The sequence below is a fragment of the Pan troglodytes genome, chromosome 12 (genome assembly GCF_028858775.2).
Source record: "Pan troglodytes isolate AG18354 chromosome 12, NHGRI_mPanTro3-v2.0_pri, whole genome shotgun sequence".
NCBI lineage: Eukaryota > Metazoa > Chordata > Mammalia > Primates > Hominidae > Pan > Pan troglodytes.
The window spans coordinates 111,266,828-111,290,899 of record NC_072410.2 but is presented as its reverse complement, the minus strand read 5'-3'; the positions used below and the strand labels follow the sequence as shown (position 1 = coordinate 111,290,899).

At 48.0% G+C, this 24,072-nt stretch overlaps 1 protein-coding gene across 13 annotated transcripts in view; it reads left to right on the top strand.

The window, feature by feature from the left end:
- The window catches only part of GREB1 (growth regulating estrogen receptor binding 1), a 161,365-nt gene that overhangs the window by 103,541 nt on the left and 33,752 nt on the right, over positions 1-24,072 (top strand). For 11 of the 13 annotated variants that reach the window (XM_063789305.1, XM_054678260.2, XM_016947336.4 and 8 more), the window contains 9 exons: positions 175-318; positions 3,147-3,332; positions 7,163-7,513; positions 9,646-9,774; positions 10,502-10,630; positions 12,439-12,636; positions 13,339-13,519; positions 15,442-15,637; positions 17,047-17,183. In XM_063789305.1, coding sequence (XP_063645375.1) covers positions 175-318; positions 3,147-3,332; positions 7,163-7,513; positions 9,646-9,774; positions 10,502-10,630; positions 12,439-12,636; positions 13,339-13,519; positions 15,442-15,637; positions 17,047-17,183 — 1,651 coding nt within the window. The remainder of the gene's footprint in view (positions 1-174; positions 319-3,146; positions 3,333-7,162; positions 7,514-9,645; positions 9,775-10,501; positions 10,631-12,438; positions 12,637-13,338; positions 13,520-15,441; positions 15,638-17,046; positions 17,184-24,072) is intronic. The other 2 variants (XM_016947332.4, XM_016947325.4) reach the window with 2 other exon arrangements.

Sequence of the window (24,072 nt, the reverse complement as noted above, 5' to 3'; positions counted from 1 at the left end):
AATGAACTTAAAGGTGCTGTTGACCTTAGGAATCTGTGGCTCTAAGAGTTTGGTGCTCCTGTAATCAGGGACGTTGGTCAGGGGGTAGCAGATTTGCTGGCTGGCCTGATGTCAGGTGTGTGAGAGGTGGATGCCTTGTCTGATGTTTTCACTAATATTCTTGGGTGTTCCTAGAGAGCGCAGGCATGTCCTGTGTGCCGCAGGTTGGCTTGGTGGGACCAGCTTCAGTCACCTTTCCAGTGGTGGCCTCTGGAGAACCAGTGTCTGTTCCTGACAACTTGCTGAAAATATGCAAGGCCAAGCCAGTGATATTTAAAGGCAAGTACAGCAGTGCACCGAGTCGTGGGGATGGGAGAACCTAAAGGAAGGCATGAGAAACAAGCAAAAGCGAGACCTCATCCCGGTCTGACTCCAAGGTTATCCTCCTGAGACAAACCTAAAATGCTTTCCAGGGCAAGGAAAGAACAAGGCAGAGCCAGTCACTAGTTCAGCCCCTGATCAGATGCCAAGAATGATGGAGCTTGTCACAGCTTTCCACAGTGGGTCCAGATGAAATGATTCCCTGCCATGAAGTCTATTTGCCTGTTCACTCATTCTTTCCTTCGTTTGCTCAGCTTCATTGAACTTCTGCCGTGGTCCCAGACCCGGTGCTGAGTGCCGAAGATTAGGAAAAACAAATCACTCCCTGGCTGCAGGAGCCCCGCTCTGGTGGGTTGTCTCCTGTTGTCACCCACGCCACTAGTATTTTTTGACTATGAAATCTACTTTGGTTGGGCAAAGATAGCCGTGGTCACCACTGTAGAAGCATCAAACAAAATTAGATTTGATCTGTTTTGTGCAGTGGGCTAACGTATGCTACGTGGGGGTAGACTTTTGGCTCAGCTGAAGAAATCTCTTTGATGAAGCTGGGGATGTTGCAATGGGAAACCCTGGGGGGATTCAGCAGGGCTTGGCTGGTGATGTGTAGGCACTAGAATGGCTGGCACATGGCAACACACACATACATACACACATGGGCACGGCACACACACACACCGTGCACGCAGGCCCCTCTTAAATACGTTATTATTGCATTTGGTATCATGCTTGTAGATAGAGTAGAGAGGATTGTAGGAAAGTGAGAGAAGCACCCTACTGTTAATTAAGAAATAAGAAAGAGCATGTCTTTTTCCTAAAAAACAAAAACTGGACAGGGTATTCAGGAAGTAGAGTGCAACTCTGAGTTTTGACCTTAGCATGACGCAGGACCAATGGCCGAGGCAGTTCCACTGGGCCCCACTGTCTACCTCAAATGAAGACCAACATTCTTTCAGTCATGTTGTGTGTGTTTTTTTATGTGGCCATGATGTGTCTGTGGTAGGCCCGAAGACCACGGTGCTCAGGAAACAGAGCTAGGACAGAGTGCAAGGCTTGGAGGTGCAGGCAGGGCGTCACCTGCTTCTGCTTTGAGCCAGGAACCTCAGAAAAGAAAGCCCAGCAAGTCTACGTCTCACACGAACAATCTCAGAATAGAGACTGTCCTCTCAGTTCTCAGGTGTGCTCTGTTCCCTCCACTGCCTCTCTGTTTACACTGCACCCCTCACTGTAAAGCCCTTGTCTCCCTGGCTCCTGTTCCCCACAGCCATATGTCCAAGCCCTCCTGAGGCCTTAAGACTCAGCTCTGTGCCTTCTCCATGAAGTTGTCTTAGATTCCCTTTCCTCTGCCCCCCTTGTCACTTCTCTGTCCCTCTTTTATGACAAATGTCACATGCTTGCTTTTATAGTAACTCTTTACCTCTTGCCCACTGCAATATTTGTAAATGGTGCTACCCAAATGGTAGCCCTTGGTCCAGCAGAACCTGCATCGCCCCGGAGCTTATGAGAGGCATGAATTCACGGACCCATCCTGGAATCAGAATCAGGCCCCAGTTCTGCATCAGAAGCCCTGGGTGGCGCCAGCGAGTGTTTGGCAAGCCCTTGAGAAGCAATGTCTTTGAGAACATGACCTGTGCCCCAGGCACCAGCTTTACTCCCCGAGCCTAGCAGGACATCTGCATATAACACACAGCCGAAGTCAGAAAATATATTTTTGGTGACTAAATGGAGTACCTGGAGTACAAGATAACACACACACACACACACACACACACACACGCCACCTTTGGGAGCTCAGCAGCCCCGAGAGGATTTGATAGCTTCACCACTTCACCTGGTTTTACAAATGCGGAGACTGAGGTTTAGGGCAGTTAAGCTTCTTGCTTAGCATCATGTAGCTAAAGAATGGTGGAAAGATATTTGAACCCGACCTGGGCAATTCCACCTCTGAGGGCTGTCCTCAGAATGAATCTTCTAATGGGCCGGGCACGGTGGCTCATGCCTGTAATCCCAGAACTTTGAGAGGCTGAGGCGGGTAGATCACTTTAGGTCAGAAGTTCAAGATCAGCCTGGGCAACATGGTGAAACCTTGTATCTACTAAAAATACAAAAATTGGCCGGGTGTAGTGGTGATGCGCACCTGTAATCCCAGCTACTCGGGAGGCTGAGGTGGGAGAATCGCTTGAACTTGGGAGGCAGAGGTTGTGGTGAGCCGAGATCATGCCACTGCACTCCAGCCCGGGGACAGAGCAAGACACTGTCTCAAAAAAAAAAAAAAAAAAAAAAAGAATGACTCAGTCTTCTGGTTTCTGTGGTGATATATTGTCCCAACTCACCTTGCCAGACAGCCCTGGGAGGATGCAGGGCAGAATCCTCCCTGCTTGGAGTCAGGGAGGCAAGACCTGGCAGGCAGCACCCAGTGAAGCCCTGGAAGGTGCTCTGCCCACAAGGTGTCCCATTGGTGGTGCTGGAGGAGTGACAGGTGGCGGCTGCTTGGCTCTGGGCAAGTCCCTCCCTTCAGCCCCCTCACTTGTAAAAAATAAGAGGATTGGACGAAATGAACCAGCAAGTGGCACAGCCCCATTGGTTAGAAAAGGTGACTCCTCTCATCCTAGGCTCCAGGAGGGTGAGCAGGTGCACTCAATGAGCAAGGCTTCCCAGGACAGGGCACTCGAGGGACCTGGCGCAGCTCACCTATCTCCTTCAGTGCCCTCACCCCCAGAGAACCCACATGTAGGGGACCGTAAGCTGTGCACAAGACTGGGTGCCAAGTCGCTGCTATTCCTCTGCAGGCCACGGGAACTTCCCTTACCTCTGTGGGAACCTGAATGACGTTGTGGTCAGCCCCCTCCTGTACACGTGCTACCAGAATTCCCAGTCTGTCTCACGGGCATACGAGCAGTACGGCGCCTCTGCCATCCAGCCCATCTCCGAGGAGATGCAGCTCCTGCTTACCGTCTACTACCTGGTCCAGCTGGGTGAGTCACCTCCACCTCCCGGCCCAGTGGCAGGGAGGGGCCACAGCCCGAGCACAGACCTGGCCTCGGCCCTCATGGGGGCTGATTAGGCTGCTGGAATTGAAATACATGGGGAGAGCTTATGGCTCCACTGGCGGGATGTCATGAGGTCACTGTGGGCGTCCCCACACTGGGGGGCTGAAAGTAGGTTGAGGTTGATGGAGACATTTCCAGAACTCTTTATCTGCCATTCTAGGCACAGGGATACAGCAGGGAATTGAGCAAAGACCCTGTCCTTGAGGCGATTCTAGTCTAGTGGGAGAGAGAAGCAATAAACCAGTGGAAAACAGGCAGGTAAAGATGGGTGCATGCATTAGTGTGTGTTTGTGTCGGGTCAGTTTAGGGTCATGAAGAAAGGCCTCTGTGAATAGAGACCTGGACCCTGAGAAGGATTCAGCCTTGTGATGATCTGAGGAATGAGGACAGGTGGGGCCCTGGGGAGAGAGGGAGGCCAGGTGAGGGCTGTGAGGTGGAGGAGCAGTGAGTGTCCCAGGTCGCTGGAGAGGCCAGCGTAGCTGTAGCAGAGAGAGGGTGTGAGTGAGAGGTGTGGTTAGAGGGGGCCGGCTCCGGTCAAGAGTGTGATTCTATGTAGACACATTGAGAAGTCACCGGAGTACTTTTAGACAGGGGATGGAGGTGATCCGATTTTCACTTTAAAAACGCCACCCTGGCGGCTATGTGGAGTCAGGTGGGGCAGACGCAGTGGCGGAAATGGAGAAAGAGTCAGTTGTTGCCTATTAAAGGCACACAGTGGCTTGGGCCACTGCGGGTGGCAGCAGTGAGCTGGAGGGGCTATTCTGAAGGTAAGGCCGGCTGGAAATCCCTTTGAAGGGGGTGGGAGCAGATGGGGCCTGGGTTTCAGCCTGAGCAGCCAGGTGAATGGTGGCAATGAACCTGAGTTCTGTCTTGGTGTGAGTTTGTACAAGATGCCCACGAGACAGTCAAGTCGCCTGTGTTCATTTGCATGGACAGGCCTTGAGTCCCAGGAGAGGTGGAGGCTCTAGGTATACATTTAAGACACATTGGCTTACAGATGACTTATATTAAAGCCGTGAGACCAGCTGCGGGTGGCTACGAGGAGAGGAAAGTGCCAAGGTTTGGTCCTGGGGACCTCCAATCTTCAGAGATCCAGAGGAGGCGACTGAGATGGAATGGGTGGGAAGGAAGGAAAGGACAGTGGAGAATCTGGGAAACCCAGCATTGTCCCTCTTTCTCATAGTCCCCACCTGTCCGTCAGTAAGCACGGCTTCATCCTGAATCCAGCCTCGCTCACCCTCTCTGTGGCTGCCGCCTCACCGGGGCACCATTCTTGCCCTGTTTCCCACATCCCTGAGAACTGGGAATCCGATTGCATCTCTTCCCTGCTCAGAGCCCTGCCGCGGCTTCCCATCAGTCGCTCACTCCACCCCTTCCCCAGGGCCCAGCCTGCCTCCTGGTCCCACCTGCTTGCTCTGTCCCAGCCCACTGTCCCCCTCAGCAATCTTGGTCCCACCTGGGCATCCCACACTTGCTGTTCCTTCCCTGTGACATGCTCTTGCCAAAGACATTTGTGTGGCTTGCTCCCTTATGTCCTTCAGGTTTTGGGTCACTCATCATCTCCTCAGCAAGACCTTCTTGTTACTGTGTGTAAGACAGCTCCCGCCCTCCGGGCCCCTATCCTATGCCCTTTATCTTTAGGCACCAGGAATTAGGGTCTGTGATTGTTCCCTTTAAGTGTGTCTCCCCCAGCTAGGGTGTAAGCTCCATGAGGCCAGGCATAGTGAGCGAGTCCTTTTCCCGATGCCCCATAGCATCTGAAGCTGAAGTCGACAGTCTGCCAGCCTATATTGAGGGAATAGTTGAGGAATGGGTGAATGTTGATAGGAAGCAGTGAAAAAAAGCATTCCCAAGGAGAGGGGCTGATCCCAAGGAGAGGGGCTGATCAACTGTGCCAGTGTGGCCGGGAGTTGAATGGAGGGAAGACTGGACCCTGACCATTGGGTTTGGCCATGGGAAGCGGCTGGTAACCTTGATGATGATGTATGTGAAGATTGGAGATAAAAGTCATATTGGAGTGGGTTAGAGAGATTGGAGGTGAAGAGACAGTATGGCCCGTGCAGACAGCTCTGGGTAGGGGTTAGTTCTGGAAGGAGATGTGGACTCAAAGGAAAGTTTTTAAAGATGAGAGAGATAACGGCTAATCTAATTAAATTCTAATTTGATTAGCTAATTCAAGTAGTGAATTCTGATTAAATGCATCCAATCAAAGAGGGAGATATAAGCTAATTTAATCAAATTCTGGCACGGCCCACAGAGCAGGTGTCATGAACCCCGTGTTATGCATCAGGAAACCGTGGGAGATAGCTCAGGGCCGCACAGCTGGTGCTGGGTAGAACTGGGCTGGAACCCACCTTCTAAATGGAAGCCTGACGCACTTTCTTCCAGCACATCAAATACGAAATCCGGACGTATAAACCAGACAATTCATAAAAGAGAAAATACCAGAAGGAAACAAATATTGAAAAGTATTCAGTCTCACTCATCATCAAAGACATGCAAATCACAAATCAAGTCATCTTTTTCTGAATTAATAACTCAAATGATGGTACCCAGTGGTGCTTAGGTGCGGTAAAACCAGCGCTTGTCCAATGCACCGTTCGCGTGGTAAACTGACGCATTCAGGCTGTTGGGAAGCAAGCTGATGATATGTAGTAGCTGGCTCTGTAAATCCACCTTTGAGAATTTAGGCAAAGGAAGTAACTTTCTATACGTCAAGATGTGCATTGCAGAGGTATTTATAAAGGTGAATATTTGGAAGAAATAAGAGAATCCACAATAGAGACCTTGCTAAGTAAACGGTGGTGCTTACGTATGATGGGACATTATGGACACACTAACAGCACTCTTTATGTTGGCCGAAAATGGCACTGAAACTGATGATAGGGTCATGGTTAAGGAAAGAATGCAAGACCCAAAGTTTATACTGACAATCATTGCAGCTATTTGTAAGGACAGTTTTAACACTAATTCCAGCAACACATGTTTTTATTCCCTGTCCTGGAGTAGGAGAAAGCCTATTTTCCCAGGCTGAATGTTCTACACATTTACCACTGTATATGCACATAGGGACAGTGTAACCTGTCTATACCACCGTAGTTCCAGTCCTAACTTTCTGAATTCTTTTTAAAGACCTTCTCTAACAAGCTATGGGAATTTGGCTTCCTACTTTTTTTTTTTTTTTTTTTTTTTTACAACAGCAGTGTTTTGGGTGATAATTCTGGATTGATACTTATCCTTTTTCTGGGTTTTGTTGGCTTTTTGAAAAATTGTCTTTCCAACTTATAATTGGTGAGTGGCTTGGTAGCAAAGTAAGATTTTTTTTTTTTAAAAGAGGACAGAAAAATTGAACTGCAGCTTGAGGACATATTCTTTTTTCCTACTTTGTCATTGAAAATTGAGGAATCACGTTTAACTGTTTTAGGTGTGTGTGGCCAAAGAGTGAGCAAGGACTATGTTTCTGGATTGTCAAAGAGGATGCTTAATCTTAAAAATAAAAATAAATGTACAAATCATCTTATAATTTAAAAAAACTTTCATATAAAAAAAAGACTGAGAAATACACGTAAATAGCGTGGCTCTGTTAGGACGGTGGTGAGATTGTGGCGGATTTTATGCCCTCCCCTCGTGCTCCAGCCGTCTGTGATACGATTTCACAGTAATCACTTAGGTGGGTACTTTCACATCACTGCACCCGTGCGTCCCCGGATGCCGCTGGCATTTGTGGCAGGCCCTCCGCCCGCATTGTGTTGCAGCCGCGGACCAGGTGCCCTTGATGGAGGACCTGGAGCAGATCTTCCTGCGCTCTTGGCGCGAGTCGCACCTGACCGAGATCCGGCAGTACCAGCAGGCGCCGCCGCAGCCCTTCCCGCCCGCGCCCAGCGCCGCGGCACCCGTGACCTCCGCGCAGCTGCCCTGGCTGGCCAGCCTGGCCGCCAGCTCCTGCAACGACAGCGTGCACGTCATCGAGTGTGCCTACTCCCTGGCCGAGGGTCTCTCCGAGATGTTCCGGCTGTTGGTCGAGGGCAAACTTGCCAAGACCAACTACGTGGTCATCATCTGCGCCTGCCGCAGCGCGGCCATCGACTCCTGCATCGCCGTCACCGGTGAGCGCTGGGCCGCGCGGCTGCGGGAAAGCCCCCTGGACGGCGTTCCCGGTCCCCTCCTTTGGTGGTTCTCTCCCTTTCTGTCTAGGGTGGCCCGGGTTTGTGGCAGCAGTTAGCACCTGCGGTTTGTGCTCACTAGCTGGCTTCAGAAGGCAGCCTTGACTAATGACTTAGTTACAATCTCATCCCTGCTCTGAGTGGCTGGTGAGGTTAGCCCTGGGGTCAGCTTGGGAATGTGGAAAGACCCTGCTGAAAACCTGGCTCCACCACGTGGGTGGTCACTCACACCAGGAACTCTGGCCCTGTTTCTTCACTGATCTATTGGAGATAAGAAACAATGCCCTTGTTGTGTTGTCTGTGTTCAGGAGCCAATTAATTTTTTGAGACAAGGTCTCACTCTGTTGCCCAGGCTGGAGTGCAGTGGCCTGATCTTGGCTCATTATAACCTCTACCTCCTAGGTTCAAGAGATTCTCCCACCTCAGCCTCCCAAGTAGCTGGGACACACCCAGCTAATTTGTATTTTTTGATAGAGATGGGGTTTCACCATGTCACCCAGGCTGGTCTCAAACTCCTGAGCTCAACTGATCCACCTGCCTAGGCCTCCCAAAGTGCTGGGATTACAGGAGTGAGCCACCATGCCCGGCCAATTGATTTAATTTTAAAAACATCCATTGAGGCCCCACATGTACAGCCACTGTTCTAGAGGCTGGGGGCCCACAGGGAGCAGAGCAGTCTCTACTTGCCTGGAGTGTTCTTTTAGGTGGGGGAGGCAGACACCAAACACGTGAGCTTTCCTGGCCTGCTTAAATCTTCACAAGTGTTGTGCATTTTCAGCCAGAATTTTTTGTACCTTGTAAAATTTACTTTAAAAGTGCAGAATTTAATGCACTTTTTTTTGAGACAGGGTCTTGCTCTGTCACCTGGGCTGAAGTGCAGTGGCGAGATCTTGGCTCATTGCAGTATCGAGCTCCCGGGCTCAAGTGATTCTGTTGCCTCAGCCTCCATCCGGAGTAGCTGGAACTACTACAGGTGTGCACCACCACACCCAGCTCAGTTTTGTACTTTGGTAGAGACAGGGTTTTGCCATGTTGCCCAGGCTGGTCTCAAACTCTTAGGCCCAAGCAGTCCACCCACCTCAGTCTCCCAAAGTGCTGGGATTACAGGCATGAGCCACTGTGCCTGGCATTTAATGTACTTTTTAAGTATAGTGTCTGAGTTGTCTTTTAGCATTTTTTTTCTTTTTTTTTTTTTGAGATGGAGTCTTGCTCTGTTTCCCAGGCTGGAATGCAGTGGTGCAGTCTCGGCTCACTGCAACCTCCGTCTCCCAAGTTCAAGCAATTCTTTTGCCTCAGACTCCTGAGTAGCTGGGACTACAGGCGTGCACCACCACACCCAGGTAATTTTTGTATTTTTAGTAGAGATGGGGTTTCACCATGTTGGCCAGGCTGGTCTCAAACTCCTGACCTCAGATGATCCACCTACCTCAGCCTCCCACAGTGCTGAGATTACAGGCAAGAGCCACCGTGCCCGACCAGCGTTCTTTAATCTTAAACCCATTCTGTGTTTTTTGTTGTTGTTGTTTGTTTGTTTTTGAGACAGAGTCTCGCTCTGTCGCCCAGGCTGGAGTGTAGTGACGCTTTGTAGGCTCACTGCAAGCTCCGCCTCCTGGGTTCACACCATTCTCCTGCCTCAGCCTCCTGAGTAGCTGGGACTACAAGGCACCCGCCACCACACCCAGCTAATTTTTTTGTATTTTTAGTAGAGACGGGGTTTCACCGTGTTAGCCAGGATGGTCTCGATCTCCTGACCTTGTGATCTGCCTGCCTCGGCCTCCCAAAGTGCTGGGATGGCAGGTGTGAGCCACTGTGCCCGGCCTTTTTTTTTTTTTTTTAATAAATTATTTACCTTGATGTGAGTGGGACTTGCAGTAGTAGACCCTGAGCCTCTGCCATGTGTCAGGCACCATTGTCTTGTGTCACCTGACAGCAGGCCTGGGAGGTAGATCCAGCTGTTAGCCACAGATTCCAGATGGGAAATGTCAGTCTAGAAGGGTTAAGGGACTAGTCTAGGGCTACACAGCCCGTAAGCAGGGAAGATACAATGGGTACTGTGAAATCTGTTTGCTTTCCAGGAAAATACCAAGCCCGGATTCTTTCCGAGAGCCTTCTCACCCCTGCGGAGTACCAGAAGGAAGTCAATTACGAGCTGGTTACGGGGAAGGTAGACTCGCTGGGGGCCTTCTTTAGCACCCTCTGTCCAGGTAGGCTTATCGCAAGACAGGTGCACATGCGTATGTTAATAGGACAGTAATCAGTGCTGGGGGAGGTCATCTCTGCCTCACCCTGCCTGTGACCCGCTAAGGCTGGCCTCCACTGCAGAGCACCCCTCATTCTGTGCTCTTGCATTTCTGTCCCTTTCTTTTCTTGAGTGACAGCCACGGGTTCTGGCTGGCCATCTCTTCCTGCTTGAGCTGTAGCGTTCTCCTAAGGGGTGGAGGGCACCTTGTGGGTTCTTCTTCATGGGGTACACAAGGCCCTTGTGCCTGTTCCTCTCCACCTTTCCAGCCTTGGTGGCCTCTCTTCCCTGTCTCCCCTTTTGCTGGAGAGTTCCGCATCCCTCGTGCTCTGGGCTGTGAGCATCCTTCTCCCTTGCTGGCCTAGCTACCCACCCCTCAAGACTCATCTCATGTCCCCCTAGAAAGCTTCTCAGACCCTTCGTTTTCCAGATGGGCTTGGGACCTTCCCCTTCATCCTTTACCATGTTGTTCTTCCTTCTGCCCTAGCACCTGCTGTGTCTGTGTAGGGGGAGCTCACTCTGGCAGTGTGTCTTCATCCTGACTAGGCTGAGACCCCTTGACAGGACGGGCCATGTCCTCTTTACCTTCATGACTCCAGGCCTCAGGACAGTACCTGATACTAACTGCGCTGTAGATGTTTGCTGAATTTCACTGACATCAAAAACCCATTTGTTTATTCTGTCTTGGGCAGAGGGTGACATTGACATTTTGCTGGACAAATTTCACCAGGAAAATCAAGGCCATATTTCTTCCTCACTCACTGCCTCTTCTGTCACTAAAGCAGCATCCCTGGATGTCAGTGGGACACCGGTGTGCACAAGTGAGTGGTGAAAAGGAATCTCCCAGGGTGGAGAGGGTACAAAGTAGTGATGAGGGGCAGGGTCAGTGGGTGCAGGTGTGCACAGTGAGAGGGGCCATGGCGCAAGTGTGCACAGTGAGGGGGCAGGGGCACAGATGTGTATAGTGAGGGGGGACGGGGCACAGGTGTGTACAGTGAGAGGTGGCAGGGACGCAGGTGTGCACAGTGAGGAGGGGCGGGGGCACAGGTATGCACAGTGAGGGGGCGGGGGCACAGGTGTGCACAGTGAAGGGGCGGGGGCACAGGTGTGCACAGTGAGGGGGTGGGGGCACAGGTGTGCACAGTGAGGGGGCGGGGGCACAGGTGTGCACAGTGAGGGGGTGGGGGCACAGGTGTGCACAGTGAGGGGCGGGGCACAGGTGTGTACAGTGAGAGGGGGTGGGGGTGCAGGTGTGCACAGTGAGGTGGGCGGGGGCGCAGGTGTGCACAGTGAGGGGATGGGGGCACAGGTGTTTACCATGAGAGGGGGTGGGGGCACCAGTGTGTACAGTGATGGGGTGGGGCACTGGTGTGTACAGTAAGAGGGGGCGGGGCTGCAGGTGTATACAGTGAGAGTAGGTGGGGGCACAGGTGTGTGTACAGTGGGAGGGGGTGGGGCACAGGTGTGTACAGTGAGGGGGTGGGGTGCAGGTGTACACAGTGAGGGGGGCGGGGCACTGGTGTGTAAAGTGACGGGGCAGGATTGCAGGTGTATACAGTGAGAGGGGGCAGGGTCACTGGTGTGTACAGTGAGAGGGGCGGGGTCACCGGTGTGTACAGTGAGAGGGGCGGGGTCACCAGTGTGTACAGTGAGAGGGGCGGGGGCACCGGTGTGTACAGTGAGAGGGGTGGGGGCACCGGTGTGTAGAGTGAGAGGAGATGGGGGCACCGGTGTGTACAGTGAGAGGGGGCGGGGGCACAGGTGTGCACCGTGAGAGTGGGCAGGGGCACAGATATGCTCAGTGACATGGGGCAGTGGGCATAGCTGTGTGCAGTGAGAGGCGCCAGTGGGCACAGGTGTGCACTGTGAGAGAGGGTAGTGGCACAGGTGTGCACTGTGAGAGAGGGCAGTGGGCACAGGTGTGCTAAGTGGGTGCTGAGGGGACAGAGGGCTCATGTGTGCTCGGTGGGCGATGAGAGGGCACTGGCGAGGGCCTGGGTCTGGCCTGGGAGGCAGCATCCAAGGACTCAGATTGGAGGTAGCAATGTCAGAGGCACATCCACAAGACAGGACATCTTTTAGTGTCACAGTAGACCTGATACCTAATTTAAAATTCAGTCTTTAATTATGACAATCTCATTTAATCTTGAATTGCACATCCATCACTGTCTCTGAGGTGATAGATTTTTCTATGCCAATTTCCTGCCTCTGAGTCTGTTGCTGATGTTTTTTATTCATACGGAGTTCCTAAATGACTGTCGTGTTAGTTTTCTTTTCTGGAGAGTTTGCAGTCCTCTTCCAGAGTCCAGTCTCAGCATCACCTCCCCTGGGATAGGCTCCTTGTCCCCTCTAAGCAGAAGAGACCACTGCCTCCACTGTGCTCCCCAAGTGCTTGGTTCTTATTTTTATTATTAAGTGAAAGATGGTGCCTAAAATGATTGCTACCCCCACACCCGCCACTGCTTAGCTGAGAGCAGGGACTTGATAAACGTGAGTTATTCCCCTTTCCCTCATCGCTTTGTGAATGGGGCCGTCTCCCCTGGACAGGTCTCACTGATTCTCTGGCCAAGGGCCTGGCAGTAGCCGTGTGCCCTGGAGCTCACCTGGCATCCTGGGGCTCTGGTTCCAGGTTACAATCTGGAGCCACACAGCATCCGGCCCTTCCAGCTGGCAGTAGCGCAGAAGCTCCTCTCCCATGTGTGTTCCATTGCGGATTCCAGCACCCAAAATCTGGACCTGGGATCCTTTGAGAAGGTGGACTTTCTTATTTGCATTCCACCCTCAGAAGTGACCTACCAGCAGACTCTGTTCCACGTGTGGCATTCAGGTATGGGGCATTTTGGGGGAGAAGTCATGTGTGGAGAAGCTTTGATCTGCCGAAATCCATGTGTGGGTGTTGACACTGTTCTTTGCTATAGAGTGAATAGGGCAAGTATTGCTGCTCTTGTTTTATAGATTGTGAAACTGATGTTCAGAGACAGTGACTTGCCCAAGATTTTAGGATCTGTTGAAGGTAGAGCCAAAACTTGAACTTTCACCATGTCCCACTCAGGCTAGTGACCTAACCACATGTTGCTATCTAGCATCACTGATGTCCTTGTACTTTCAAGGATATCATATTTAACCACAGAGTACACAGATGTCCAGTGTCTTCACTGAAAGGACTCACTCTTTAGTGGCGTCATGTATAGCCCTGTGGCATTCAGACTGAGAGAGGGATTTTGCTGCTGGCAGGACCTTTCGGTTCCCTCTGTCTTACCATGCTTGGGATCAGCTGCTTCATGAAGCTGGTGCCCCTCGGGAGGGCTGCTGTACACACAGCCAAGGCTTGCCTGCGCCCCAGCTCCTGTGCAGGACAGTTATGCAGCTGTAACCTGTGTGGGAGTTTTTTCCCTTCCTTTCCCTACTCTCGCATCTCTGAGTCTAGCTCAGGACCTGCTGTGTAGGAGTCGCTCATCAGGTGTCTGTTGAGTGAATGAAACCCAGTGAGCATGTTTGGAGTTACTGATGTATTTTCTTTGTGTTGCAGGGGTTTTGCTGGAGCTTGGTCTGGAGAAAGAGCACATGACGAAGCAGAGGGTGGAACAGTATGTTCTGAAGCTAGACACGGAGGCACAGACAAAATTTAAGGCTTTTCTGCAAAACTCCTTCCAGAACCCGCATACACTTTTTGTTCTAATCCATGACCATGCGCACTGGGATCTTGTGAGGTTAGATTGACTTGATATATGACAAGTTGACATTTTCCTTCTTTGAAATGATATATGTGGATGTTCCCGGGGGCTGAGGGTACAAATCCTGAAAAGATGGATGATGTTTGGGCTTGGTGTTTCTAAGCAGATGCCATGGATGTTTCCCACAATCATGAGCTGGAAGTTATCTCAGGGATTATCCAGTGTGACCTCTGAAATTTACCACGGTGGAATTTAAGGGCTGGAGAAGGGAAGCGTGTCTCCCAGAGTCACAGGGTGGGGTGGAGTGGGAGGGTGTTAGTGGCAGAGCTAAGACCCCGAATCACAGCCTGATGCCTGATGTGTTTCTTTCATAGTCCACTCAGCAACAAGGAGCTGTGCTGGTGTGGGGTGCGGAGGGTCCTAGCAGGAGTAGCTCAGCTTAGCCCTTCCCTGAAAGAGGCTCCGTGGGGGCTCTGGTACCGTGGGTCACCACTGATGCCCGCCCTTCTTTTTTTTTTTTTTTTCTTTTTTTGAGAGGGAGTCTCACTCTGTCGCCCAGGCTGGAGTGCAGTGGTGTGATCTCGGCTCACTGCAGGCTCAGCCTCCTGGGTTCATGCCATTCTCCCGCCTCACCCTCCCGAATAGCTGGGACTACAGGCACCCGTCTCCACGCCCAGCTAATTTCGTTTTTTTTTTTTTGAGACAGAGTCTCACTCTGTCGCCCAGGCTTGGAGTGCAGTGGCACGATCTCCGCTCACTGCAAACTCTGCCTCCCGGGTTCACACCATTCTCCTGCCTCAGCCTCCTGAGTAGCTGGGACTACAGGCGCCCACCACTACACCTGGCTAATTTTTTGTATTTTTAGTGGAGACAGGGTTTCACTGTGTTAGCCAGGATGGTCTCGATCTCCTGACCTCGTGATCCGCCTGCCTCGGCCTCCCAAAGTGCTGGGATTACAGGCGTGAGCCACCGCACCTGGCTGATGCCTGCCCTTCTTAAGGGGCGATTTGACTCACTCAGTTAAAATGAACATAAACCCAGATGAATTTCAGATGGGCCAAGCCAAGCGCCTGGCAGGATTTCTGGTGGTTTACCGGGATTGGTCATCTCCGTGAGACTGGCCTAGGGGTTGTACCTTCAGACATTTCCACTGATGTAGATGAGGAAGGAGGGGCTCCAGGGCCAGGTCGTGGAGAAAGCCTTTGATTGTCACAGATCCACAGACAGCTAGTTAGGCTGGTCAGGACATGAAGGACCTCGTAAAGGGTTTACAATCCAGAATCCATGTGTGGGCTTGGGGGAAATCGGAACATTCCGAAATTATAGAAAGAGCTGTATTGTGAATATTCATTTTGGGAATAGGTTTCTCAGAGTGGCCTCCTGCCATCCAAAGGGTTAAGCACTGATTTTTCTTTTTAATCCCCTAAACTTACAGGAGAGAATGCAAAGGCCTTTGTCCCACAGAAAAGTGCAGAGCTGGGCTTGTCTCGTAGACCCCTTGTCCAAAATGCTTCCCAATCCTTTCCTGCTGCCTTTTAAACTGACTATAGAATTTACTCTTTTACATCTTTTCTGGATCATTTCAAGGTCAGAAGGACTGTGTAAGGAGATAAGTACACAATCAGATGGGGCCAAAGAGGAACAAATGATTCATGGAACATCCCCAGGGTCATATCACTGTCCGATTGGGATAGAAGGAGTGTGTATCTTGTAAGAAATCCTTTCTGACTACCGTCCCACCCCAGACACATTTTTCCTAAGTAACGAATCTTGGGAGAGCCCCTGACAGCTACCTGAAGTCCAGCCTTTTTTTTCCTCTATTCTTAGTCATGGGCAGAGCCATAATCTTTAGTTGTTGCTAAAGTCAGGGGTTAGTTATAAATTTATTCAACTGCTTCACCTTGCAAAATTAGAAAACAATATAGTAATTCCACTGATTGTGTCTTCTCCTCCCTCAGTAGCACTGTTCATAACCTCTATTCTCAAAGTGACCCGTCGGTGGGATTGGTGGACCGATTGCTCAACTGCAGGGAGGTGAAGGAGGCCCCCAACATTGTGACACTTCACGTGACCTCCTTCCCGTACGCACTGCAGACACAGCACACCCTCATCAGCCCCTACAACGAGATCCACTGGCCTGCCTCCTGCAGTAATGTGAGTGCCACGGGGCTGCTGGGCCCTTGTGTAGCAATATCACTTGGGTTTGCAAAAATTACATTTAGTAAAAGCCTTGACCAGTGTGGTTGAGGATAATGGGTTCCAGCTCCTTGGATCTTTGGTTCAACCCAGAGTTAGGTGTAAACCCTTCTTGGTCTTTTTGGTAACCTTCCTGCAGTACGCCAGTTGGCTTCCTCATCTCGGAAGATGTAATGCAGTTTGTGGGACATTTTCTCTGGTGACTGCAGCTTTCTGAGCAGCATGCGGAATGTTTGTTCTATGGCATTGAATGGAGATATTGAAGGTAGAGCCCTTAGGCGCTGGGGGCTTTGGGCTCCATACAGAGCAACGCTTAATGTCTCCAGAAGCCCTAAGAAGGTTCATGTTTTCCCTATCCCTGCATCCTTAAGTAGTGAGATTCAGAATCTCCTTCCTCAAACTAAACACATATCCTCAAAACTTGATGAGTTTTTAGCTTATCACCTGACATTTTCTCATCAAAATAGAAGACTAAAACAATCCTGGTAATTTGAGACTTCTGGGTGGTTTGTAGTTAGTTACACAAGAATAAGTAAACGTAAGAGATGAGACTTTTTTGGAGTGTCTGGCAATCCTCTGAGAAACTTTAAAAAATACCTGGCTTCCGTCCTGTGGACTGAGAATCCATGGTGGGGATAGCCATTGTTCATAAGGCACTTCCCATAAGCCAGGGAAGCCCTGCCCAAAGTGCTTCGTGCTGTGAGCTCATGCAAGAGGCAGGTGCTAGGATGAGTTCTCATCTACAAATGGGGAACATGAGACAAAGTGGCCAACAAGAGTTGGGCCACTTGCCTCAGGCCAGGCAGCTAGAAAGTCGTGGAGCTAGGATATGACCCAGGCCACTGGCTCCATGGCTCGGCCCTTAACCACTGTGCTATTTAGGAGTAGAGTTTTCATGCCTTAATATTTTCAACAAACTCCCCCAACTTTGGAATTTTATGTCTGTGTGAGTAAAATTGGCTAGATAAATGTTTTCTTTGTCTATTGATTTTTAGTAGCAACTGAATGCAAAATAATTGATTTGCCCATTCCTAAAACCAGCTTAAGATTGTGGAAAGAAGCAAATTTAACAAAGAAACGTATATGTTAAAATAAGATAAGGCTGATTTTCTTCTTGGTAAAAACATTGGGACCAAATGAATGGAAAACTCCTGAGCAATGGGGACACACCATTTTTAAAGTATGGGAGGTACTTTGCTCTGCTTCTGCAGATGGAAGAAGTTTATAAAATGCCATCCAAGCCACTGCGCAGTGGGCACGATTTAGATGAAGTTGCCAACCCAGGTCATCCGCAGGCCTGGCACACGAACCTCTGACCGTCCCTGCGAATGCAATGTTGGAGTGACCGACGCTCTTCTTTGTTTTAGGGAGTGGACTTATATCATGAAAATAAGAAGTACTTCGGGCTGTCGGAGTTTATTGAATCCACCCTTTCAGGACACAGCCTCCCCTTGCTCAGATACGATAGCTCCTTTGAGGCCATGGTCACTGCATTAGGAAAAAGGTACTTGTTTCTCTTCTAAGTTACTAGAAGTGCTCAGTAGCTTAAAGGGCAAGTTGAGGTGCGTTTAGCCAGCCAGGGAGTTCCAGGAAGGGAGGCCTTTCCTTCCTGAGCAACTCCGTTTCTCCACTAAATGTACCCTGGTTTTTTCCTTCTCCTGTATTTGAATCCCTTTGGGTCAGCGATATCTTTGTCATCCTGTTGCTCTAGAAAATTTTAGAGATGACAATGAGCAGAAATATGCTGGAATGTGGAATTATGTTTTTGAGCCAATGGAGGGTAGGCAAATGGGAGGCAGATAACAAAGCTTTAAAAGAAACTGGAGCGATGATCATAGTCAGCTTTGTTTTTATTTCCGATGCATATCATGTATTGAATGTTTATTTTGTGCCGTTCACTCTTCCATGGACTTTACTTTCATTATCTGATTTGATCCTCACTGCCTCTCTGAGCCACTTGCTACTGTTATCCATACTTTGCAAATGAAGAGGCTGAGGCTTGGAGAGGCCCCATAGCTTTCTCAGGCTACGTGTCTAGCAAGGGACAGAACTGGGTGAGAACCCAGAGTCAATCTGACTGCACAGCCAGCCCCTTTAACCCTGTCGCAACAGACCTCATTTTATAGATGAAACTGAGGCTCAGACAGGCTAAGTGATTGCCAGGGACCACATGGTTTATTCGTGGTAAAGCCAGGCCAAGTTTTATAGACGATCTAATGCAAAGCAAAATGCCACTGAACAAAATACCACTGATTGTCAGCATGAGCTGGTTTCTACCCGCTTTTCTTATTGAACCTCATTCTTCTCATTTGCAGACCAAGGGATGAAGTTAGACATATCCTTCTCAAGCTATGTTCCAAGGTATACTGCTTTGGCTGGATACTAATAGCTATTAAGCATAAAGGGGTTCCATGGTCAAACGTGTCTGAGAAACATTTAAGGAAAGGACTTCTTTTCCATGAGAGTTCTTGGAGCCTTCAGCACATCCATGCATGCTGTAATTCTCCAGAAGGCTAGAGATGTGTCCAGTAGCTCGTGGGACTAGAATTTCCCAGAACACTCTTGCAGAAACTAAATCTCTTAGATACTGTTCGGTTCTGTGATACTGATAGAAATTAATCAGGTCAGTTCTCCAGCGCATGGATCGACAGCTGAGCTCTCATCAACTGGCTGCATGAAGTAGCCCTCCAACATTTCACACTGAGGCAAGAAAACCGGCCTTTGCCCTTCCTCTGCTTCTCCTCAGACAGTGAGCACACATGATGTGTTTAGTATGTTGTAGACACTGGGCTCAGCACTCTATATTTATTACCTAAAATAATCCTCACAGTGACACAGTGAGATAGGAAATACTGTTATCTCCCTTTTTCAGATGAAGAAACTGAGACTTAGAGAAGTTAGGCTACTTGTCCAGAGTCACACGGGGGATTTATAGTGAAACTGGACCCCAACCCTGCTTGCTTGGCTCCAAAACCACGTAGCCACCAAGCCACATTGACCAAAGTCTCACAGCTAGTAAAGGGTGGGCTGTGACCACCATGCCAGTACATCTTGGTTTACCCTCTATTAGTTTTAACCTTGGCAAATCATCTAACCTGTCTAAACTTCTGTACCCTGACCTGTAGAAATCCACCTTCCTGGTGGCTTCTTAGAGTTTCATGAGCTAATGTACGTGTGCACATTCAGTAACAGTTGCATGCTGAGAGCTCAGGCTCCAAAATCATCCTTCCTGGGTTTGAATCCTGAATCTGCCATTAACCAGCTGTGAGACTTTGAGAAAGTTTCTCGATTTTCTTTGGGGATGATAACACCTACATCATAGAGGTACTATAAGGATTAAATGGATTCATACACCTAAAGCTTTGGAAACAGGGCCTGGCACACATTACATGCTTCTGTTGGCTGCTAGCACCACCACCTCCACCACTATTCACCATCATCATCCTCTCTTCTCTCTCCCCCTCTGCTAAACTAGAAGTGTTGCAGAGATTAAATCTTATGTCTCACTGGGTGAAAAGAGAATTTCAAACCCTGGATTGTTGAAGTATGGAGAGTCATAGGAACTGCTAGGAATTATTTGGCCCAACCACCTCATTTTATAATTGTGGGAACTGAAGCCCAGAGTGGGAGAGTGATTTGCCCGAGTTCATGCAGCCTGTTGGTGGCAACATGGACTGCAGACAGGTTTGACATCTTTCTACCATACCGCACTGCCTTTACTAGAAATCATTTGTCTGGAGAACTCTCTTGAAACTGGTAATTTGAACAGAAGGAGATAAAGGTTAGAACATGGGGTTACTGCCTCTTGCCACCATGTGTGTGGCCAGACTGTTAGTCCTCCATGTGCCATAAACGCCAGCATACAGCTGGGAAAACTGCTTATAGGACTGTCAGTTGGACACAAACCTACTGTGACTTAAAAACAAAAGATCTAGACCTTTGACAACTCCTATTTTTATTCTAATATATTGTCTATGGAACTTTTTCCCTTTAGTACCTACCACAGAGGCTTAAGGGTGGGCATAGTTCCCTGCTGTGCCACAGCTAGGGTGCATTTCTGTGCCTGACCTTGGGGTACCGTCTGGAGCTGGGCACCAGAGCCCGCTGCTTTTTTCTTTTTTTTTTTTTTACACAGCAGCTTTAATGGGGAATAACTGACAGCCAGTAGACCGTATATCCTTTTTTTGCTTTCCTTTTTTTTTGAGACAGAGTCTCACTCTGTTGCCCAGGCTGAAGTGCAATGGCGTGATCTCAGCTCACTGCAACCTCTGCCTCCCAGGTTCAAGCAATTCTCCTGCCTCAGCCTCCCAAGTAGCTGGAGTTACAGGCACTCGCCACCACACCCAGCTAATTTTTGTAGTTTTAGTAGAGATGGGGTTTCACCACGTTGGTCAGGCTGGTCTCGAACTCCTGACTTCGTGATCCGCCCACCTCAGCCTCCCAAAGTGTTGGGATTACAGGCGTGAGCCACCGCGCCCGGCTGTACATATTTAAAGTATTCAATTTGCATTTTGATCCACGTATAGACTGGTCACCAAAAGGTAATGAAAAACAGTTTTCTCCTGCCCCTTTGTAGTTCCTTCCTCCTGTCCTTTTCCCACTGTAGAAATGTAGTTTGCATTTTCTAGAGTTTTATATAAATGGAATTGTACAATAGGTACTCTGTTTTTGGCCTGGCATCTTTCACTCTGTATAATTATATTGAAATCCATCCATGTTGTTTTATGTATCAATAGTTTGTTCCTTTTTACTGCTGGTATTCTAGAATAGAATACTATTGTATGGCCATACTAGTTTGTTTATTTACTGGTTAAGAGGCAGTTAGGTTGTTTTTCGGTTTTGGCTCTTACAGATAAAGGTGCTATGAACATTCATGTACAAAGCTTTGTATAGACATATACTTTCCCTTTTCATGGGTAAACACCTAGTTGTGAAATGGCTGGGTTATTTGATAGGTGTATGTTTAACTTTTTCACAAGCTGCCAAATTGTTTTCTGAAGCGTAGCTGTCCCTTGGTATACACGGGGGGTTAACTCCAGAACTGTCCCCGCCATACCAAAATCCATGCATACTCCAGTCCCACGGTCAGCCCTCTGGAACCCACATGTAAGCAAAAGTCAGCTATCCATGTACATGGGTTTCACGTCTAGAAAATACTGTATTTTTGATTTGCATTTGGTTAAAAATCCACATACAAGTGGACCCTTGAAGTTCAAACCCGTGTTATTCAAGGGTCAGCTGTCGTTCATTTTACATTCCCATCAGAATTTCAGTGGCTCCACATCTTTGTCAGCACTTGGTATGGTCAGTATTTTAAATTTTATTCATTCTAATAGGTATGAGGTGGTAGCTCGTAATTTTAATTTTAATTTCTCCAATGACTGATGATGTTGAACATCTTTTCCTATGTTTATCTGCCATTTGTGTATCATCTTTGGTGAAGTGTCTCTTGATAAGTTGACTCCTTTATTATTTTCAAATGACCCAAAGAATATTATTTATAGCTCTATAATCTCTTCTGATATTAATATAGTTATTCTAGTTTTCTTTTGACTAGTGTAACTATAGATTATAATTTTTTATCCTTTTACTTTGAGCATGTTTCTCTTTTTGTGTTTAAACTTCGTTTCTTGTAGGCAGCTTATAGTTGAGTCTTGCTTTTTAATCAAATGTGACAATCTCTGCCTTTTAATTGATTGCTATTTGATTTTAGTTTCATTATTATTATTATTATTTGAGATGGAGTCTCACTCTGTTGCCAGGCTGGAGTGCAGAGGCACGATCTTGGCTCACTGCAACCTCCGCCTCCCGGGTTCAAGTGATTCTCCTGCCTCAGCCTCCTGAGTAGCTGGGATTACAGGCACACACCACCACACCCAGCTAATTTTTGTATTTTTAGTAGAGACAGGGTTTCACCATGTTGGCCAGGATGGTCTCGATCTCCTGACCTCATGATCTGCTTGCCATGGCCTCCCAAAGTGCTGGAATTACAGGCGTGAGCCACCATGCCTAGCCTATTATTATTATTTTTTAGAGAAAGAATATTTTAGGGCTGTTGCCCAGGCTGAAGTGCAGTGGCATGATCATAGCTCATTGTAACCTCAAACTCCTGGGCTCAAGCCATCCCCCTATCTCAGCTTCCCAAACAGCTGGGACTACAGGTGCATGCCACCATGCCTGGCCAATTTTTAAAAATTTTTCTTGCTATATTGCCAAGGTCTTGAACTCAAGTGATTCTCCTGCCTTGGCCTCCCAAAGTGCTGGAACATTTTAGTTTCTATTGCTGTGTTTTCAAGTTTATTAATCTTATTTTCTATGTTATGTAATCTGCTGCCAATTTCATCCAGTATATGTATGTGTGTGTGTGTGTGTGTATATATATATACACACATACATATATATACACACACATATATACACACATATATACATATATACACATATATACATATATACATATATGTACATATACATATATATATATTTATCTTATAAAAGCACAGTTTTATGACAAGATTCCTAAGAGAAAAGAGACAATTTCAGGTGTCACGTGCATTGATGTACATACACATTGATGATACATAGTTACTGTGTTTATTAATCAGGACTCTTTGTTGCAAGTAACAGAAACTCAACTTGAACTCTTTTCAGAAAAAGAGAGGGATGTATTGACTCATAAAATAATAGGAAAGGTTGAACAAATAAACCATAGAACAGCAGAGATACCTAACAACTTAAGTTTATTCAAACACCGCCAAGACTGTGTTGTTTTGTCTTTGGTATCTGTATGATGGTTTTATTGTATCTCACTGCACAGTGTCTTCCTCTGTGCACTGAAAAACATTACCACTGCTTGATGCTGAGCCTCATGGTCTCTAGATTGCAGAGGGGGACTTATTCTTTCTTATTGTTTGAAAAATCCCAAGAGAAGACTGGCTCAGCCTGAGTTGGGTTTCCATACCTGAACCACCCTATTGTGGCTGGCAGGGCAAGGTCACATACAAAGATCATAGCTCCCATGAGAATTCAGGGTCTAGTTTATTTTCTATCTACGACATTGAAGATTTCATCTCTAGAATTTAATTTGTGATTTTTATATCTTCACTCAACAAGTTCAGTCTTTCCTCTAGATTTTTAACCATATAGAATATAGTTACAATAATTGTTTTAATTTTGCTGTCTGCAAATTCTGTCATCTGTGTCATTCCTAGGTCAGTTTCTACTGATCAATTGGTTCCCCCCCTTTATTATGGATCATATTTGCCTGCTTATTTACATGTCTGGTAATTTTTGAGAGAATACCAGACGTTGTTAATTTTACCTTGTTGGGTGCTAGATATATTTGTATGTCTATAAATACTGAGGTGTTTTTGTGATACAACTAAGTTACTTGCACACAGTTTAATCCTTCCAGGTCTTGGTTTTAAACTTTGTTAGGCAGGACCAGAGCAGTATTTAATGTAGTGCTAACTTTGCCCATTACTGAGACAAAATCCTCTGAGTAAGTACTCTACAATGTTTCATGACTCCGAGGTGTTCCATGTTGGCTGTGGAAACAGGAACTATTCCCAGCCCTACATGAACTTGAGACATTGTTCCCTTTAATTCGTTTGCAACCAAAGGATTCTTGTTTTGGCTTTGGGTCATTTCCTTACATATGTGCACTGCTCATATCAACTGAAGACTTTAGGGAGACCCTCTGCAGATCTCTCCTCTTTGGTACTTTGCCCTGTGATCTCTAGCTGCCTTGGCTTTCCTGGAATCTGATACCTCTCCTCAACTCAGGGAGACCACCGAGCTTTGGCTGGCTTCCTTCTTCCTGAGTACATCCCAGAAACTGTAGGCAGAAGCTGGGGGACTCACCTAATTTGTCTCACATTGTTAGGATCACTGTCTTTCACTGCCTGATGTCCCATGTATTGAAATGCAGTTGTTTCATTTGTGTGTTCAGTTTTTCAGCTGTTTCAGATGGGAGGATAAACCTGATCCCGTTGCTCCATCTTGTCAGAAGCAGAAGTCTCTGTCCTTTGAGCAGAGCCCATTTTCCCTACTGCACTTTCTTTCTTTCTTCCTGGGCATTATTATTTTTATTTATTTAATTATTTATTTATTTAGAGATGGAGTCTCGCTCTGTGGCCGAGGCTGGAGTGCAGTGGTGATCATGATCTTGGCTTGCCACAACCTCCACCTCCTGAGTTCAAGCGATTCTCCTGCCTCAGCCTCCCAAGTAGCTGGGATTACAGGCGTGTGCCACCATGCCTGACTAACTTTTGTATTTTTAGTAGAGGCAGGGTTTCATCATGTTGGCCAGGGTGGCCTCAAACGCCTGACCTCAGGCAATCCGTTTCCTGGGCATTATTTGACAGGTGCACCAGGGGTAGGTAGAGCAGTCC